This window comes from Oryx dammah, unplaced genomic scaffold (assembly GCF_014754425.2).
Source record: "Oryx dammah isolate SB20612 unplaced genomic scaffold, SCBI_Odam_1.1 HiC_scaffold_2, whole genome shotgun sequence".
NCBI classification, from domain to species: Eukaryota; Metazoa; Chordata; class Mammalia; order Artiodactyla; family Bovidae; genus Oryx; species Oryx dammah.
The window spans coordinates 157,718,880-157,737,277 of NW_024070186.1; the positions used below are offsets into that span (position 1 = coordinate 157,718,880).

The 18,398-nt window shown below is 67.0% G+C and overlaps 3 protein-coding genes across 6 annotated transcripts in view; all 3 read left to right on the forward strand.

Annotated features, from left to right (window-relative positions):
- Window positions 1–7,279: 7,279 nt before the first annotated feature.
- Window positions 7,280–9,269, forward strand: PRR35 (proline rich 35). Its single transcript, XM_040229461.1, has 2 exons — window positions 7,280–8,382; window positions 8,648–9,269. Exons 1-2 carry the CDS (start codon window positions 7,280–7,282, stop codon window positions 9,267–9,269), a joined length of 1,725 nt encoding a protein of 574 aa, XP_040085395.1.
- Window positions 9,270–9,385: 116 nt separating this feature from the next.
- Window positions 9,386–12,696, forward strand: NHLRC4 (NHL repeat containing 4). Its single transcript, XM_040266182.1, has 3 exons — window positions 9,386–9,435; window positions 11,311–12,572; window positions 12,648–12,696. Exons 1-2 carry the CDS (start codon window positions 9,386–9,388, stop codon window positions 12,182–12,184), a joined length of 924 nt encoding a protein of 307 aa, XP_040122116.1. The 3' UTR covers window positions 12,185–12,572; window positions 12,648–12,696.
- PIGQ (phosphatidylinositol glycan anchor biosynthesis class Q) overlaps window positions 12,646–18,398 on the forward strand; it is a 13,323-nt gene continuing 7,570 nt past the window's right edge. The window contains exons 1-3 of one of the 4 annotated variants that reach the window (XM_040229493.1): window positions 13,728–13,818; window positions 14,289–14,450; window positions 16,651–17,349. In XM_040229493.1, coding sequence (XP_040085427.1) covers window positions 16,661–17,349 — 689 coding nt within the window. In that variant the 5' untranslated portion in view covers window positions 13,728–13,818; window positions 14,289–14,450; window positions 16,651–16,660. Of the gene's footprint in view, window positions 12,697–13,672; window positions 13,819–14,288; window positions 14,451–16,650; window positions 17,350–18,398 lie in introns of those variants that run through there. The other 3 variants (XM_040229474.1, XM_040229504.1, XM_040229483.1) reach the window with 3 other exon arrangements.

Genomic DNA, 18,398 nt, shown 5'->3' on the forward strand with positions numbered 1-18,398 from the left:
CCCACCCCCGCTCTATCCGCGGCTGCGAGGCCACACCGGACCTTGTCCTCCAGGGGCCGGGCTCCGTCACCCCAGGGCGTCCCGGGGAACCTGGGCCCGCATCACTGCAGCCCTGAGACGCCCAGGACATGAGAGCTGACGGGACCCGGGGGCTGCCTGCCTCCCTGTCAGCTGGCCTGGAGACCCCGGCCTGTGCCTGCTCCCATTGGACACCTTCCCCAGCAGGGAGGGCTGAGGGAACTGGGGGTCAGGGGCCCATGGGTGCTGTTCCCAGCAGGTGCTGAGGTGCTGAGATGGGGCCTGGCGGCACCTGGACCTAAGCTGGTGCGGGCAGTGGGCGAGGCACAGCTTCTTGACGCGCCCGCGGGGCGCCTGTCTGGGCTGCGTCTCCCATGACCCCCATCTTCACCGGCTGGAGCCCCTCCCGGCCCTCACCCAGGCCGCTTGGCTGCCCACCCGTTGGCTGCGGTGGCCTTCCCGAGGCAGGCGGTGGGGTGTTCTCACTTGTGAGGCAGCCCTGTCAGAAGCACTTAGTGTACAAATTAGCTGCGGCCTCCCGCCTCCTCCGCGCTCTGGGCTCTGGGCTCCGCAGACTCCCGCCCGCCCACAACAGCCATGGCCAGCCGGCTCCTCCGTGGCCCCCGACCTTGACCTGGACGGGGGTGACTGCGAGGGGCGGGCATCCGGCTAGCCAGCAGGGGCTCCCGCTCTCAGCTCTGCACCGAGCCTGCCCTAAGGGCCAGGGCCGGTGTGCAGAGCCGTGGGAGGATGGACCCCGAGCCACACACAGACTGCAGCCCCCACCGCCCCGCCTGCTGGCCGGCCTGCCACTCAGGCAGGGAAAATCGCCTGTGACAGGCCCAGGAAGGCAGGGCCCCGGGGGCCGCGCGGGACACGCACAGCTCCTCTTCCAACATATGGTTGCTGTCGGCCCCGGGCGCTGCTCGGCCAGCGCTCCAGAGCTCTGCGGCCCGAGCTGCACCCCCACCCGCCTGGCTGGCTGCTCCCTCGGATCCACCCGGCCCCTGCCCCACTGGTATACGTCCCCCGACGGGGAGCCCACTCCCGCAGCAACCCCTCCAGTGAGCGGCCAGGAGCCTCTGGTTCCAGGGTCTCCAGCACACGTGGAGAACTGGTCCCACCCCACCCCAGGGGGCCGCTGAGCGAGCTTTGAGGGAGGAACGGGGGGGGGGGGGGGGGGGGGGGAGATGCTTCCAGAGGATGGCGCTGGTTGGGGGAGGGCTGCAGTGAGCAGGTTTGGGGCCAGAGGCTTTCTGGGGTCCCAGTGCTGAGATCCTCCCAGCTGCACACCCTCTCCCTCAGTGTGGGCCCACTCTGCCCCATGTCCTGGGCCGGCTGGGTAGCCCCACAATGCCCTCCCTGGAGCATGCACCCCCTGGGCACGCCCCCGCCCCCCCGGGTCTGTGGCAGCCCCCACCCGTGTCTCAGTGTCACCCAGTCCTGTCAGTGGGGCTTTGCAGTGAACCTGCTGTGGCTCCCCAGTGCCCTCAGGGCCCTGGGTGTGACCTTGCCCCTGGGAACCATGCCATGAGTCCCTGAGGCCACGAGTGTGCGGGAGGGAAGTGCCAAGGATGACTTGGGCTCTGCCCTTGGTGGAGCTCTTGGACGCTTGGGGGGCTGCCACGTGTCATCAGCAAGAGGGTGACCATGAGCCATGGCCATCGTCCACCTGGCGCTGACCCCTCCTGGGGCTCAGACCCTGCTCACGGGCTGTGCCACTGTCCCCCTTCCCACGGGGCGAGCAGAGGCTGCCTGACCCCAACACCGGTCCTGGTGAGGGCTGCACATGGATGCTGAGGGGAGGAGACAGGCCTGCCTCGGGCACCACACCGCTGTCGCCCTGCCTTCCCTGGAGCCACTGTCCGCCCTGCCCACGTGCCCCTGGCGCACAAGTGCCGGCATCAGTGGAAGTGACAGGTGTGCAGCTTGGGCAAGCGGGCAGAGCAGGTTAATGCCACGATGCCTCCCTGGAGGTGGTGGGAGGGGCTGCGTGTCCCCCCACCCCACACCAGGACAAGCTGAGGGAAAGCTGCTGCCTAGGGGCCCCTGCCCAGTCTGCAGGCCCAGACCGATACCCAGGGAGCATGGGCAGAGGTTTCCGGGCCCAGGCCACAAGGGGATCAAGCCCCTGAGCTCGGGGGTCCCTGACGCTGCCTCTGGGGTAGGGCCAAATCCCTGGGCCCGAGCACACACCAGCATGTTGGGATGTTGAGGTGGGGCCTGTGGGTGGGTCATGACCTCCTGCCACACCCCACTGCATCGTGGAAAGTGGGACAAGCTCCAGGCACACTGTCCCAGCTGCAGGGAGCAGAAATGCCCGCAGTGGCTCAGGCAGAGCACCGCTGACTGGCCTCCCCTGCCACAGCCGGGGGCGGTCTGTGCACCCTGACTCAGCACTGGGGACAGGGTGTCAGGCTGCAGTTGCAGCCGAGCTCTGGGACCCCTGCTGTGCGCTCGGAGCCCACCTGCACCCCTGACAAGACCCCTCCTGGAGCCCGGCCATGCCCTTCAGTCTGAGCTCAGGGGGCGGGACCACTCTGTGTCCTGCCCAGACTCTGGGGAGGGCCGTCCACAGGGCTGAGCTGCCCTCCATGGCCTCCTCTCCCATCTCCGGGGCTTCACCAGGCTGTCCTGAGACGCCACTCCCTTCCCCTGGAGAGTGGCAACAGCCTCCAGCCAGCCGGCCCCCTGTGTGGGCAGCAGGGCCTCCCAGAGACCAGGAGGAAGAGTCTGCAGTGGGGGGCCAGGAAGCTCAGCGCCATCCCTGGGACCCCCAGCCCCAGGTCTCAGGGTGACCTGTGCCCCCTGCCCTATCTGGGCAGTGCCCAAGACAGGCCGGGGCCTGGATGTGTGTGTCCGGAGTGGGATCTGTGTGCAGAAGGAGCAGGCCTCCTGGCCCCCATGCTCCGCAGAGTTGCTGGCGTGACGACTGCTCAAGCTGTCTCCCGGCCTGGGGCTGCCTGCACGGTCAGCTGGTCAGCTGGGCCAGGCCGGGCAGGCAGAGAGGGACGGCTGGTGGGCCGTGACCGCTCCCCTGCCCCACAGCCCTCCAGCACTCCCACCCTGCCCTGTGGGCTTGCTGGGGGGAAGTGGGGTCTCCCCAGTTGTATCAGGGAGGGTGACACGGGACAGTCGCCCTCACACCAGTGTCCTGGCACTGGACGCCCCCAGAACAGGGCACCCTGCTCCTTACAAAGGCCAGTCAGGGCTGACCAGAGTGCCAGCAATAGCGCGTGGCCAGTCACCCTCCTGCACAGCTGGGGAAACCATGGTCAGGCTCACAGGGCCCAGAGTGCTCCATCCCAGAGACTCTACGGGACACACCTTTGCCCTCCAAAGTGCCCCTGTCTCCACACTGAGCTGTGCTGCCCTGGGCTTTGACGGGGGCTCCAGCAAAGGTGGAGTGGACGCTCATGGGGGCCTCTAGGGCAGCACACGCCCCTCCGATGGCAGACCCCACCCCACTCCTGAGATGGACATCACACAATTCCGGGTTCGGACACTGTCCCCTGAATAAAGGCAAACATCCTCTGAGGAACACGACTGGCCTGGCCTGCGGTCTGTGTCCACTTCCAGAATGGTGCTGGCTGCTCAAGGGGATTTCTGCTAGGACCCAGCTGAGATGTGGGGCCCCGAACTATTGAGTTTGGACGTTTGGTATCAACATGGAGTCAAGCTCCGCGGGCGGTGGAGCGGCTCAGGCTGTGAGGATAGAGGGGGTGGTGTTTCCTAGTGGGCCCTGTCCCCGCCCCGCCTGGCTCAGCGGCCCTCCCGGGAGGGACGGGCAGTGGAAAGGAGGCCTGCCAGCAGTGGGCAGGGGCAAGGCCCTCCCCAGAGCACCTGCCAGGGGACTGGGGGTAATGCTTCCAGAAAGTGGGAGTGAGCGCATGGGACCCTCTTTTCCGGAGTCAGTGACTGTCAGTGGGCAGGGCAGGGGCTTGGGGGTGCAGAGCCATTCAGCCTCCTGTTTGGAGAAGAGAGAAGGGCACTGCAGGCAAGCCTTGGTCAGCAGAGACTCTGCACGGGTGTGCTGGGCTCTGCCCTCCTCAGCCGGCTCTGTTTTCCAAGGTCCTCCTGTCCCGGGGCTCAGCCTCCAGGCCCTAGCTCAGGCGCAGGGGCTATCAGGGGCCAGAGCCCTGCCCTGACGGATCAGTGCTGACGGCCCCACTCCCTGCGCCCTCGGCCGCTGACACCCCATCACACCGCTGCGGGGACCCCGGGAGACCTGGATGCCTCTGCGCACCCCCGCGGCAGCCTGCAGGCAACGAGGGCGGGGACGTGCCAGGCGCCCCGCGTTCGGCCGCACACCTGCGTCTCCTCTGCGCGCGCCTCCACGGGGTTGCCCGACCCTGCCCTGCTCGGGCGGCGCCACCGGAGTCACCGGCCAGGACTCTATCCACGAGTTGCCAGTGCGGCGCAGATTGCTGAGCCGGTCCCCGGCACGCGAGGCCGGTGAGTGCGCCGAGGGGGCGACTGCGGGCCGCGGAGTGGGAGAGACGGGAGTGCGCGCGAGGTGGGGAGGCGATCACTGCCGGCGCTCCGGCGCCTCCGCCCCGAGCCTGGGTCGGAGGTCGCCGCGCCCCCCGGAGCCCGGCGCCGTGGCGCACGCGCGGCCGCTCCTGCCACCAACTTCGGTAGGTGCGAGTCGGCGTCGGGGAACGCGCTCCGTGGCGGAGGCTTCGGGGACTCGCTGCCTAGTGAGTGACTGCAGACCGCGCGGGGTCCCTCCGCAGTTTCCCTGGCGGGAATCGGGGTCGCTCCCCGAGAGCCCGTGCGGGTCCCCGGAGGTGCGGGGTCGCGGCGGCGCCCGGCGGGGCTGGGCGGGAAGTTCCCGCGGGGTCCCGGGGCTACGCGCAGACTTATCACGGCGCAGCAGGCTCCGCTCGGCCCAGGGTGCAGGTAGAGCGGGCGCGGGCAGCGGCGGGTCTGAAGTTTGGGGGCCGCGAGAGGCCGCCAGGATTGTCCGGGCGTGGGCGGGGCTGCCCCAGCCCTACATCCCCCACTTCGCGGTGTCCAGGCTCCACGAACTATTAGGGCGCAGCAGCTGCGTCGTTATAGGAGAACGCCCTGGAGGGAAGCGGGGAGGGAGTTGGGGTCTGGACTTCAGCCCCGGAGGAGCCTGGTCACCTGCACCACGCCCTGTGGGGTGCTCCCAAGTCCCAAGGGCGCCAGCCGAAAGCTCTAATCCCCGGTGGCTGGTGGAGGCTCCAAGTGTTGGGTGCCCCCTCTACCCCCTGGGGTGGGGCCTCCTGCCAGGCGGCTGTCAGCTCTCCCCCAGCCAGGGAAGGGTTAGTGGGACCAGGTGTCTGGGCGAGCACATGGGGGGCAGGCCGCGCTGGGCACAGGCACCCAGTCACAGTCACGGGTTGGGACACGTGTGCAAATGAACGTGCCTCTGGGGGTGTGGGGTGTGTGCTGGTGTCTGGGGGTGTCTTCTGCTTGTGCACAGTCATGCTGGGCAGGTACCAGGTTGTTCTCTGGGCCCCCATGGGGTCAGCGGCACTGGGATGTCTCCCTACCAAGCCCCCCTGCAGCCAGGTGACTGCTTTGAAGGCCAACACAGGACAGGCCTCTTGCCTGCTGAGTCCAGGGGTCTAGGAAGAGCCCCCCCAGTCCAGGGGCCCGGCTGGGAGATGGGGTGGTGGTGGCACCAGGCGGCACAGCTGTGTGGCTCCCAGGGCTGGGTGATCGATGGCCCCAGCACAGCCGCCTCTGTCTCTGGAGCACACACGCCCATTTGTCATCTGTGTCTTAGGGGGGCGGGGGGGCAGGGGTGGGGCCTGCCTCTGCACCCACCTCCAAGTTCAGGGCGTGTCTGTGGCCCTCAGGGGCCCCAGCCCCTCTCCTCAGCCAGCCCCCTCCTCCCAGCCCTGCTGGGAGCTCTGTCCCTTCCCAGATGGCCGCAGCCCTCCACACCGGAGCCCTGGCGGTACTAGCCCCCTCCCAGGGCCCGTTTGAATGGACGGCCCTCTCTGCCCCTCTGGCCATTCCCAGGATGGGGCTGCCCGCTCAGTGTTTGGAGGCAGCAGACGTGACTCCCCGCCATGTGCAGAGCCCGAAGGCCGGCAGGGAGGACGATGCACTCCCGATGACTGCCCCAGGCCTGCCCAGCTGAGCCCCGGGGAGTGGGACACATGCCTGTGTGCCCACACCCGTGACTGACTGTGACCCTGTGTGTCCTCGGTGCGTGTGTATGTGCAGATTCACGTGGGCGGTGGCCTGTCCACTCTGAGTGGTCTGTGAGCCTTGTGTGCCTGGGCCCCCTGCATTCTGGCAGCTGCCCGGCTCTGTTCCGAGGTGGCCCAGCCGCACCGAGGTGGTCTCTCCGGGCGCTGCATGAGGAGGGCTCGGTAGGAGCCCTGCACGCTCGTGTGCACGCCCTCGCTGAGCCCCGGCCGAGGCGTGCGTTGGGGCGGTGGACGGCCCAGGTGGCAGCCCAGATGGACCGCGGAGTGGCTTCTGAGCAGGCGAGCGGGGTGTGGGGAGAGGAGGGTCTTGGCCAAGCTCGGCCGCGGCAGGCTCGGCCGCCGACCTGCCGGCAGCCACCCAGATGGAGCTGGGCTGAGCAGGTGGCCGTGCCGTGGGGCCATGCCGGACATCCACGCCCCTCAGCCTGGCCTGGCCCACGAGGGGTGACCCTCCCAGAGACCGCAGTGCCCAGGGACACCCTGCAGAGCAGGGACGTGTGTGTCAACAGGCTCTCAGAGTCCTGCCGTTCCTCACTCGGCTGCCCCGGGAGCAGGGGTCTCTGGGGGTGAGACAAGGAAGGGCCACGTCCCCAGGAGTGAGTCTGCTCACACTTGGCTTCCTTCAGTCACTCACCAGTGCCCCCAGGGTAGACGGAGACCCAGGCTCTCTGCCGGCGTGGGGCAGATGGGTGTGGATGGAGTCACCCTAGAACTGGGCCTGCCCGGGACTGGCCGACATGTACGTAAGGTCAACCAAGAAAGTACAGGACTTAAATTTCGGATAAACAACAAATAATTTTTTAGTGCCCAAATGTTGGCTCGGCCATACTTTCACTAAGAAAGCGTTTGCTGTTTGCCTGAGTCCCGTTTCCCCGTTTTTGTGTGCTGACCGTGTCTGCTGACCCTCCAGGGAGGCCGGCAGGGAGGCCTGCTGGTCTGGGCAGCAGAGGCCAGGGAGGCGGAGGGCCACTGTGGTGACGGGGCGGGGAGGGGTCGGCTAGGGTGCCGCCGCTGACGCAGGCCCCGTCCGCAGGTGGCATGGGGCCGGGGCCTGCCCGCTAGCCGCTGCCATGTCTCGAGAGGCCGGCTCCTGCCGCCCGGGCCCCGGGGCGCGCGCCCGGGCGCGGAAGCCCAAGAAGCCGCACTACATCCCGCGGCCGTGGGGCAAGCCCTACAAGTACAAGTGCTTCCAGTGCCCCTTCACCTGCCTGGAGAAGTCCCACCTCTACAACCACATGAAGTACAGCCTCTGCAAGGACTCACTGTCCCTCCTTCTGGACTCCCCCGACTGGGCCTGTCGCCGCACCCCGGCCACGTCCCGGCCTCCCGTGGCCACCCCGGGCCGCCCCGCGGACCCCTTGGCCCCAGCTGACCCCGGCGCCCAGCCCCGAGGGGCGCGGCTCCCGGACACCCCCGCCGCACCCGACCTGGACCTTACGGCCACTGATGTCCTCTCCCTGCGCCGCCGGGTCGGGGGCCCCCGGCTGGGGGCCGAGGGCTCCTCCCCAGGGATACCACCCCCTGAGGCCGGGGACGTGCAGAAGGGTGCGGGCCTGGAGGGCCTCCTGGCCGAGTCGTGGAAGTCAGGGTCGGGCGGGGGCCAGAGGAGTGCGGCCGTGGTGGGCGCCGTGGGCCCCGAGACCAGTGTTCCCTGCTACCCCCCACCCAGCTCTGGGGAGCTCCCCGAGGCCCAGAGCCTCCACCTGTCCCTGCTGGGCGTCAACTACCCTCTCGGCCCGGGCCTCTTTTCCTACCTGGGGCCCTCCCTGGCTGCTGCCGCCCATGTGCCCTTCCTGGCCTCAGCCAGCCCCCTGCTGCCCCCAGCTGCTGCCTTCCCTGCCCCACAGCCCCCCGAACGTCCCGCCCTGGTCCCCCGCCTGTACTATCCCCTGCTGTTGGAACACAGCCTGGGGCTGCCAGCCGGTAAGACCGCCCTCGCCAAGCCCCCTGTTCCCCCAAGAGGGCCCCCTGGGGCCCTGGTCCCTGGGCTGCTGAAGGTGCCAGTGCCGGGGCTGGGTGGGCCCTGGCCCCGCAGCACTCTCAGGGACCCTGGGCAGGAAGAGCAGCTGGGGCGAGCGGCCCAGAGCGACCCCAAGAGAAAGCTGGCCCTGGGGGCCCAGCCAGAACCCCTGAAGGCCCCCTGCAGCCGAGTGAGCGCCAGTGCCCAGAGCAGGTGGGTGTGGGGGCCCAGGCATGGGGCACTCAGGGAGGCGGGAGGAGGGCTGAGGGGGCAGGGTGGCCGGGCGCCCCCCTACCAGAGGCTCAGCCGCTAGGAATATGGGTTTCAGGCTGCAGAAGGGAGAATGAGAGCACACAGCCAGCCTTCTTCCCTTCTGGGGTTCTGAGGCCCCAGGCCAGGGTGGCAGGCTGGACAGGGGCGTGAGGGGCGGGCACTGTGGGCACAGTTCAGCCTCCTGACCAGCTCCCGCCACCCCCAGCCTGCGGACTGGCCCCTCCGCGATGCTCTGGCCCGAGGACGAGGAGCTGAGCGACCTCGAGACCGCTGGCCCCGTGGCCTCCCTGCCCCTGCAGCCACTTGGTTTGGCACTGGGGGGCCCCGGGCACGTGGGCGGGGACCTGACGCGGGCCCTGGGTGACTGTGCCAGGGCAGAGCAGCGCCTGGGCCAGCTGGCACCCGCCAGGGGCCTGGCCCCACGGCCCCTGTGGGAGCAGCTGGGAAAGATCCGCCGTGAGCTGCTCACCATCCACCAGGCGCTGGTGCGGGCCGCACAGCCACCCGACACACCCCTCGACCTCTCTGTGAAGCGGGCGCCTGCCAAAGGGCATGAGGTGCCCACGGGGCTGTGGGCACAGCCGGAGCTGGGCCCCACACTGGCCCGGGGAACCCCGGAGCCACAGAGCCTGCTGGCGGCCCAGCCTCTGACCAGCCACACCACCAAGTGTGAGGCCGACTCCAGTGTCCCTCCCCCGGCCCTTCCCCTGCAGGCGTCCGAGGACCCTGTCATTCCCAGCAGCTGGGGTGCCCACGGTGGGGCTGGGGGCTCCTGGCCCCCCGAGGCCGTCCCGGGCCTGCAGAGCCCTCCAGGTGCCAAGGTCTGACCACAGCCCCCGCTGCCCCCGCGGTCCTTCCCGGATGGGTGCCCTCCTCCAGCCCTGCACCCGCTGCCCTGTTCCTCTCCCGCCCCAGCATGCCCGGGGACAGACCCCCACCCGCCATGGCCACGCCTGTCTCTGGGGTCATGCAGGCACTTCCCAGGGCCCCTTAGTGAGCACAGTTGTGGACATTAAAACGGAGACCACCTTCACACACCCGTCTGGGCTCCTTCTTCACTGCCGCTGCAGCGTCACCATCCACGTAAATGACACCCAGACTGGGTGTCAGGGCCCTTCCCGGGGACCCAGAGTCTGGGGAGAGAGTGGGGTGCTATCCACGGGGGCAGAGCAGGGGCAGGGGAGGCAGGCGTGCACAGTCTCGGATTCTCTGCGTTTCTGCACACGGGTGGTGGGCAGGGACCCCAGAGCATGCCTCCAGGCCTGTCTGGCCGGCCAGCCCTAATGTCAGATTCGTCCAGGAGGCTGCTCGCTCTGGTTAAACGGTGCCCCACGTGCTGTGGCCCAGGGCTGGTCGCGCAGCGTGGCCTCCACTGGGCCCTGGCCAGCCCCTGCAGCCGCGATAGGCATCGGGCGGCTTTCACAGCCCACTGCCTCCCTCCCAGCGCGGCCAGACTTGGCTTTCCCATAGCAGGGGGAGGGGTGCCCCAGGGACCCTTGGGCCCAGCTAATTGCTTCTCTGCCTGGGAGCCGGCCACACCTCTGTGCCCACCCAGGAGTGGCCCCAGGAGGGCTGCACCTGCCTGCTCCTGGCTCCTCAGGCTGGGCTGGCCGGGCTGGGGCCAGTCGGATCAGGACTGCAGCTGCCCATTAGCCGTGGCGACAGCAGATAGCATCGCGCCCACCCCCCACGGCCTCCAGAGCTGGGGTGTAGGTGGCTGGGTAGGGAGTGCTATGGGTGACAGACACGGGCTGAACCCCACCTTCCAGGGGCTTCCTGGAGGGGCTTAGGGGCTGAGGGCTGAGCCATGCACGACGGGTCTGGAGAATCCCCACGTCCTGAATCTGAGGGAGCCCCCTCCCACTTCAGCTCCCTATTAGCACCCCCACTTCTCAGCACCCACTGGACAGATGTAAGCCTCACTCTGCAGGAGGTGTGTGATTCCCGCATCACAGGTGCAGAAACAGGACCCAACCTGTAGCCTGTGCGGGGGCAGCCCCACCCTGGGCTCCAGTGAGTCCTGAACTTGTGGTCCAGCTGGAGGACGGAGCTGGTGCTATCCCCTGCGATGGTGGCAGTAGAGGCCTTGGACTCCTGGGGAGTGTGGCTGGGTGGACCTTGAGTGCAACCAGCCGGGCAGGTTGAGGAATGTCCCAGAGGCCAGTGCAAAGGCCCCAAGGCGGGAGTGCGGCGGTGCTGGAGGGTGTCTGTCGGGTAGCAGCTGAGTGCCGGGCTCCTTCCTTCAGTCTTCCTTGAGCTGCAGCTCAAAGGCCACCTGGCCAGAGCTCTGCCGGCCCCTCCCCGAGGCCAGGTGGCTCCTCCCATACCCTTGAGCTCTGGTTTCCAACAACACAGGCCTGCGGCCCAGGGAGCCTGGTCCCAGGTAGGAGACCCCTCCCCCAGGCCAGAGAGGCCTAGGAAAGGACCCCTGCTTTACCCCTCAGAGCTGGAGGTCTCCAACAAGGCTCCGTTCCTCTAGAGAAACACTGCTCATCCGTCACCCCTCCCCCACCTCGGACAGCGAGGTGCCCTGAGCTCTTGAACCTCAGGGCGGAACAGCAGCTGTCCGGGGTTGTGTGTCTCTCAGAACTGTGCTCAGGAACCACAGTCGGGAAGACAGGGCCCAGAGGCACGACTGACAGTCGGGGCGTGGTAGGACAGTCAGGTCTGTAGGTCAGGAGGGCACCAGGTTGCCAGGAAGCCATGTTGGGCCCGCAGCGCTGCCCGGCACACGGTGGGCCGTTACTTGTCTTGCAGCCCCATGCTTGGCTGGGCTGGAGGACCGGCTCAGAGACGCTGAGGCTGTGACAGCCACCCAGCGCCTGCTCCCAGGCCTCCTGTTTGGACTTCCTTGGCCTCCCCGACCAGCGCGTCAGCCACGGCCCGGGGACGGTGCCCCACACTGGACCTTCCCGGAGACCCTGCCTGCTGCCGGCGGCCCCGGCTGCTTGGGCAGATCCCCGCGCCCGCCGCGGCTACCGGGGGACCCCGGGGCCTGCACTGCTCCCCAGATGGCCTGCTCTTCCTGACAGTGGGTGCCGCACCCTGCGTCCACGTGCTGGACCTCGAGGGACGCTCCATCTGCCACCTGCCCTGCCACGTGCCAGGAGTTGGGGCTTTTGTGCCAGAAGATGTGGCGGTGACGGCTGCTGGGCTCGTGGTGGTCAGCGACCTGGTCCACGGGGCTGTCCGTGCCCTCCAGCACACCGCCCGAGCCCCTCAAGGCCGCTGGGTGACGGTGGGCTCCTTCTGCGCCCCCCGGGGGCTGGCTGTAGATGCCTTTGGCCGCCTCTTGGTGACAGACTACGTGCCTGGGGCTGTGCACAGCTTCACACTGGGCCCTGACTTGGCACCACTGGCCCCTGCCTCTCTGCTGGACCTGGAGGGCCCCTGCTGGGTGGGCCTGGCACCCGACGGGGGCCTGGCTGTGAGCGAAGAGTTTGGGGACGTACGGCTGTTTGGCAGTGCCCGCCAGCCCCTGGGCTCCCTGGGGGACCTGACCGGGCACCCCTTTGGCAGCCCAGCCGGTGTGTGCACCGATGCAGCAGGCAGTGTCATTGTGGCGGACCAGCGGCGGCGCCAGGTGACCCTGTTCCCCCAGGCCAGGGCACCCATCTGCCTGGTTTCCGAGGGGCTGAGGCGGCCCCTGGGTGTGGCCTGTGGGCCCCAGGGCCAGCTGCTGGTGGCAGACGCAGAGGACGGCAGCATCAAAGTGTACCAGTCCCACCTGGAGTTGGACTGATACTGTGGGCTTGAGCCACAGCGGCTCTCTCTGTGTGTCGCGTAGCCCCCTGGGCCCGGACCATGATGGGAGGAATGTTCAGGTTTCCCAGGGTTCTCCTGGCCGTGGGCCTCGCCCTCCTGACCCTGGACATTTGCTGACAGTCCTGAGCCCCGTCATACCGGGCCCTGGCCTGGCCTCCTCTCCTTCTCCTGGGGAGGATTCACATTCAGGGCGGAGCCGGAATCAGCTGCCTCCAGCCCCCAGGGTCTAGGAGGCCTGCACTTTGGGGCCAGCAGCTGAAGCCTGGATGTCTCTGGCATGTTGGGCCAGCTGCCAGCGCTTACCCGGGCCGGCTCTCCATTCAGTGCTCTAGCCCCAGCCTCCTAATCAGAGGGAGGCAGGCAGGGTAGGTGTGGCTGGGCTGGGCTGGGCTGGGCTGGGCTGGGCAGGGGTGCGGCTCCTCACTGTCCCCCGTTTTCAGAGGTGCCCTAGGTGCCGAGACTCCTGCAGCTTCTCTGGGCCCAGCTAAGGTGAGGGGGGGAGCAGAGGACGGGCCACCTGGAGGCGCCCTGGGGTGACACACAGCTGGGTTACCAGCCTCCATGCTCCGGGCCCATGTGAGACTGTCTGACCTCCTGGAGCTGGACCAAACCGCTCAGGCTCATGGGAAGGGGGAGAGTCCCGGGCAGTGGTCAAGAGCAGGAGAGCACAGACAGAAAAACCAGGCTGGGGCTGCCGAGGAGTGGGGTTCCTTGGAGTCTGGGCCCAGCCAGGCTCCCAGCTCCATCAGGAGTTCTGGCGGGGGCAGGAGGGGGGGCCGAGGGGGGGACGCCTAGTCTGGCCCTGGGCGTGGTGAGGGGGTGGTCTCAGGGTCCCTCGATGTGTCCTGGCTCCTGAGAGCACGGGCCTGGATTAAGTGGGTCAGAGTAAGGAAGTGCGGGGAACAGGTGCTGCGTCAATGCTGACGGCTGCTGCTGAGTTAAGGGTCTTGTTCTCTGGAGAAGAGGGGGCTGGAAGCACCCCCCAATCCCCACCCGAGATGGCTTCACCCTCTGGTCTGGCCCTGCAACTTCAGGGGTCGCTTGGCCTCTGCAGGGAGCGGAGTGCAAGGGGGCCACCCCGGGGTTGAAGAGGCAGTTTCTTCTGGGACCCCTGGCTCCCCACCCACTCCGGGGCCTGGGGGTCCTTTAACCCCGCGGTGATGAGGCAAGGTGGGGTCTGGAGCCCTCAGACGAGGAAACCAGGACAGGGGAGGTCTGGCCTCCCTGGTGGGGGACTGGAAAAGCAATGGTTTGGGGGACACTGTAGGTAGACTGGGGGGGCCAGAAGCGCTGCGACGGGGACAAGGCCGTTGTGCACAGCGCGTGGGGAGACAAGGCCGCCGGAGGGACCGGGGCACTGAGCGGGCGGGGCGCCGGCTCCGGGACCGGAACGTTGCGTGCGCGGAACGCTCCGGCGGGGGCCACCGGACAGCCCGGGCGCCTGTGCGGCGGACCGTCGCGCGGCAACGCCGGGAGCGGGCGGAAATGGGACGTGTGTCCCGCGGCGCGGCCGCGGCGGGGCTGGGGGCCTGGAGCGCCGCCGCCCGCCTAGGCCCGCCCAAAGCGGTCCCCGACCTCAGCCGGACCCCGCTGGCCCAGTGCGCGGACCCGGTGAGCACCGCGGGGGAGGCTGGCGGCCTTGGGGGCCCGCCCCGCCGGGCTGTGCGCCCAGGCCCCGCCGCGGCGGCCGGGGAGCCCGGGGGCCTCCGGAGCCGACGCGGGGCTCTTATCTCTCGGAGCCCCTGCTTTCTCAGCCTTAAAGTGGGGGCGCCACCGGAGGCCGACCGGGGCGGCGACGCCGGGTTCGCGGCGGGCCGCGGGGGCGCTCTGGCAGGGCGTCTGGAGTCCGGCCCTGTTGGGTGAGGGGCGGCCGGCCGGTGCCCTCCGGCCCGCCCCACCCGGTCCCGCCGTGGACCCGGTGGAAGGGCATTCAGGGTCAAGGGGACCGGCCATCAGCGCTTTATTGTCGTCCCTGACTGCGGTACAGGCCAAAACCCAGAGCCCTTGATTCGTGTCCTTTCTTCTGAAAAGAGAGGGGGAAAGCCCTCTTTAAACACAATCCTTGTTGTTTTTAAACACAGACGTAAGGAGTAACAAGGAATTCTTGTGCGCTACCAAGGGCAGTGATCAGGACACTCCCCAGAGGATGGTTTTAGGCAGTGAGGGGTCCCTGGCCAGTCATTAACTGGGCGTTTGCCCTGAATCAGTTCTGGTGGAGGACGACAGACTGCCGGCTTCAAAAGGTAGATGGTTGAGTTTGGTCGTGTGGAGAGGGGTGTCCCACAGACTGTTGCCTGACCTGGGATGGTGGGCTGGGTCACAGGGCCCCTGGTGTCCTGGGTAGCAGGCAGCTTTCCCGGGCTTGTGCCCTTGTCTTTATCGCAGTCTTTAAAGATGCACATGGTGCCGAGTTACTGCCCCGCTTTCTCCCAAATGCACCTCTGCTATCGATTGCCTGCTCTTTCATCTTTTTCTGGCTGTCTGATCTGAGCAGACTTCTTTGTGTTGGTCACTCCCAGAGGCTGAAGTGGGGGTGGGGATGGAAACTTGCCCCTTGATTTAAGAGTTCTTTCTCACTGCCCCACAGATGGGAACACCACCCTCTGCCCTCTGCTGCCTTCCCCAGACATGAGGAGCTCTTCTTCCCCTTTCTTTCTTTTTTTGATAGGTAAACTTTGTAGATGAAGCATAAAACACACAAAATGCACAGATCGTATGTGTACAGCTCGATGAATTTTCTGCAAGTGAAACCACCGTGTAACCAGCTTTGCCCAGAGCATCTGCTCACTGTTAGGCCAAGTGTGTTTGTCTTCTGACAGTAGCTATGGGCGGTTTTCTTAGCTCCTGTGAGAGGAGTGCCCAAGCAGGGGACCGTGATCCTGTCATTTGGCTGACCTGGTGGTTGCCACTGGCTGGTGCTGAGAGGCTTGTGCTGTGCTGGCTGCTCCCCGTTGATGGTCGACATGCATTGGCGGGACTCACACGCAGAATGCCTCTGTCCCTTTTGTGATGCCCTTGACAGGTGTCAGGAGACAGGGTGGTCCTTGATGTCCCTGCCAGTGGCCACAGGGACTTGGCCTGGGGCTGCCTTTGGGCTCCAGGTTTCCCTGCAGACGCCATGTTGCCTGCTATCTCTGATCTCTGCAAGGAGGGGCTTTTGGGAGTCTGGCTGCTGCTGGGCTCAGGGGGACCCTTTCAGTCAGAACCCACAGGTGAGAGAGGCCTCTCCCTCCAGCCCGCTCTGGGCGCCCTGGAGGGGAGGAAAGTAGCTGCCCCAGTTGCCTGTTAAGTCCTGGGCATGTGAGGCCCCCTCCAGAGCCCCCCGACCCTTAGGAAAGGGTTCCCTCAAAGTCACACCTCCTCAGCCTCGCTGGCCCCCTGTCCCCAAGGGCTTGGTGAGCCCTGGGGCCTAGCGGGCCAGGCTCAGTGAGAGGCCTGTGTCCCTCCTTCAGGTGTGGCAGGGCGCTGCTGTGCGCTTTGTGCTGACAGTGGGGTCGTTCGTGTCTGGGAGGGGGCTAGAGCCCCAGCGAACCCTCAGCAAGGCAAAGCTCCTGCCTGCCAGGCCCGCCAGGGTGCTGCTGAGAGTTGGCTCCGCAGCAGGCTGATTCTTGTGCAGGGCGAGGCTCGCAGCCCTGCAGGACTCAGAAACCTTGGCCTACTGGGGAGGTTGTTGCTGCCCAGGATCACATGAAGGCTGAGGAGCGCCGCCCCCACCTCTGTAGCCTGTGGGGGGAGGTCCTGAGGGAGGTGCTCAGCTGTGACAAGAGGGTGGGGCCCCAGGGAGGGGTGGGCTCCAGCAGCTGGAGGCTGGGGCAGGGTGGCACCGAGGCTCCCCAGGGGCTCACTGGGGCACCAGGCACATGCTCAGGCATTTTCTGGGGCCCTCACGCCAAGGCTCACAGCTGCCGGCAGTGGCCATGCGCCTGACTTTCCTCAGCTCAGCAGTGATTGTTTAGATGTGCATCTTGTTCTTGCTAGCTTAGTAAGTAAATCAAGCTTTGAGATGTTTAAATTACTTTAATTGTTAATGAGATTGTAGGTTTTCCCTTGTGCTGCAGTCAAAAACTGGAATCAATTCTTTAAAAACAAAAATTTAGCCCTGTGCTCAGCCCTGAGTAGGCTGTAAGTGGCGCTGAGTTTCAGGTGCTTGTGTCTGGAGGAGGGAAGCCTGGCCCTGCCTCTTGGGTGGGGGTGGGCATGGCCTGGGCCAGTGCACACTGCAGCCCAGGGCGGAGATGGGCAGCTGGGGGCTCCACCGCCAGCCTCGGGACTAGACCCGAAGCGGGGTCGCCCCCATCTGTGGGCTCAGTGGCCACGTGGATGTGTCTGTCAGGGTCGTCTGAGCCACAAGCCGTGGCCAGAGCCTGTCTCCCCGGCACTGGCAGCCACCCTGGGCCCTCGCGGGGTGGTGGTGGCTCTGAGCTGAGCCCTCCTCTCTTCCAGCGGCCCCAGCATGGTGCTCAAGGCCTTCTTCCCCACGTGCTGTGCCTCGGCGGACAGCGGCCTCCTGGTGGGACGGTGGGTCCCGGAGCAGAGCAGTGCTGTGGTTCTGGCTGTGGTGCACTTTCCCTTCATCCCCGTCCAGGTCAAGGAGCTCCTGGCCCAGGTACAGCAGGCCAGCCAGGTGGGCGTGGCCGTGCTGGGCACCTGGTGCCACCGCCGGCAGGAGACGGAGGAGAGCCTGGGCCACTTCCTGGAGGGCCTGGGTGCCCTCTTCTCCCACGAGCCCTGGCTGCAGCTGTGTCGAGAGAGGGGCAGCAAGTCCTGGAGCTGCAAGGCCGCCCGCCGGCAGGGGCCCACGCCCCTTGCCCCCGTCTGCGAGGACCAGGTCATGCTCGTCTTCTACGACCAGCGCAAGGTGCTGCTGTCACGGCTGCACCCGCCCGCGGCCCTGCCTGAACGCCAGGCCGGGGATGCCACAGCCAGCGCGGGCGGCCTGACTGCCGTCTTTGACACAGTGGCGCGGAGTGAGGTGCTCTTCCAAAGTGACCGGTTTGATGAGGGCCCCGTGCGGCTGACGCACTGGCAGTCGGAGGGTGTGGAGGCCAGCATCCTCGTGGAGCTGGCCAAGCGCGCGGCGGGGCCTATCTGCCTGCTGCTGGCCTGTCTGCTGTCACTGATTTCTGCTGCCAGCACCTGTCGGTAGGTGTCCCCGGGGCGGGGTGGGTAGGTTGGGCTCACAGAGGCCAGATGGGCCCTTCTGAGGCCCACGCTGCCCTTGCACCCCACTCTCGTCCCGCACCCTGTCCCCAGTGGGGGCTGCTCTCCTGGTGCCTCTTGCTCAGGGTAAATACAGGCTTCCCGGCAGCCTCAGTGGTTGCGTGGGACCCTCAGACAGCTCAGGCCCCAACAGGGAACTTAGGTGATGGGGAGAACTGGGCTGCTCCACACAGGGTCCCCTGTTGGTCTACCCGGCACTTGCCCACCCCCTTCCCTGGTGCTGCAGGAGCAGCTGCCCTGGGAGGCTGTGGGCAGTAGCCCCTCGCTGTCTGCTGGGGGCTGGCTGATCTCAGGGTTCACCAGAGCACTCCTGGCTGTGGGCCCTCTCCCTGTGAGAAGCCCCTCAGAGGCACTGCTGGGTGCAGAACAGCCATGCTATATCCTAGATCGAGGGGTTTGGCCTCAGGTCTGGGGATGGGCCTCACCAGCTCCCCAGGGGCTCTGGGGGCACGTGGCCCTGTCCCCATAGAGAGACCCCGGCAGCTGTGTATGGGCAGCACCTTAGGTTATGGGGGCTGCTAGTGTTTTGACCTGTGGAATGGGTTCCAGAACTTTATAAAATGAGTCATGTGGAAGTGTCTGGGCTTGCCTGGGGGCACTTTTGAGAAGAGAAGGTCCTTTGCTTTTGTTGGCTTTCAAAGAACGCAAGAACAGCTGTGAGCTGCTCGCGTGCCCCCAGTCCCGAAGACCTAGAGGCAGGTGCTAGTCCTTGTGGCCATCAGGAGCCCTGGGACATCAGTGTGAGGCCTGGTTGTGGCTGCAGGAGTGAAGTCCCGGGCGGCTGGCCTCGGCCTTGGGGAGACCCTGCCCATCCCCTGCCTTCCACTGGGTGGAACGGGGGTGTGCTGACCGCTTAAAGTCTAAACCTCCAGGGTCAAGGCCTCCGTCTCCCGGGGGCCCTGAGCGTGCTCTCCTTCCCCCCGGGGCCCTGAGCGTGCTCTCGTTCCCCCCGGGGCCCTGAGCGTGCTCTC

Coding starts and splice junctions, on each gene's coding strand:
- NHLRC4 (XM_040266182.1), top strand. CDS start 9,386: ATGGCCACGCCTGTCTCTGGGGTCATGCAGGCACTTCCCAGGGCCCCT. Junction 9,436..11,310: donor GCACTTCCCAGGGCCCCTTA/GTGAGCACAGTT, acceptor CTCCCCGACCAG/CGCGTCAGCCACGGCCCGGG.
- PRR35 (XM_040229461.1), top strand. CDS start 7,280: ATGTCTCGAGAGGCCGGCTCCTGCCGCCCGGGCCCCGGGGCGCGCGCC. Junction 8,383..8,647: donor AGCGCCAGTGCCCAGAGCAG/GTGGGTGTGGGG, acceptor CGCCACCCCCAG/CCTGCGGACTGGCCCCTCCG.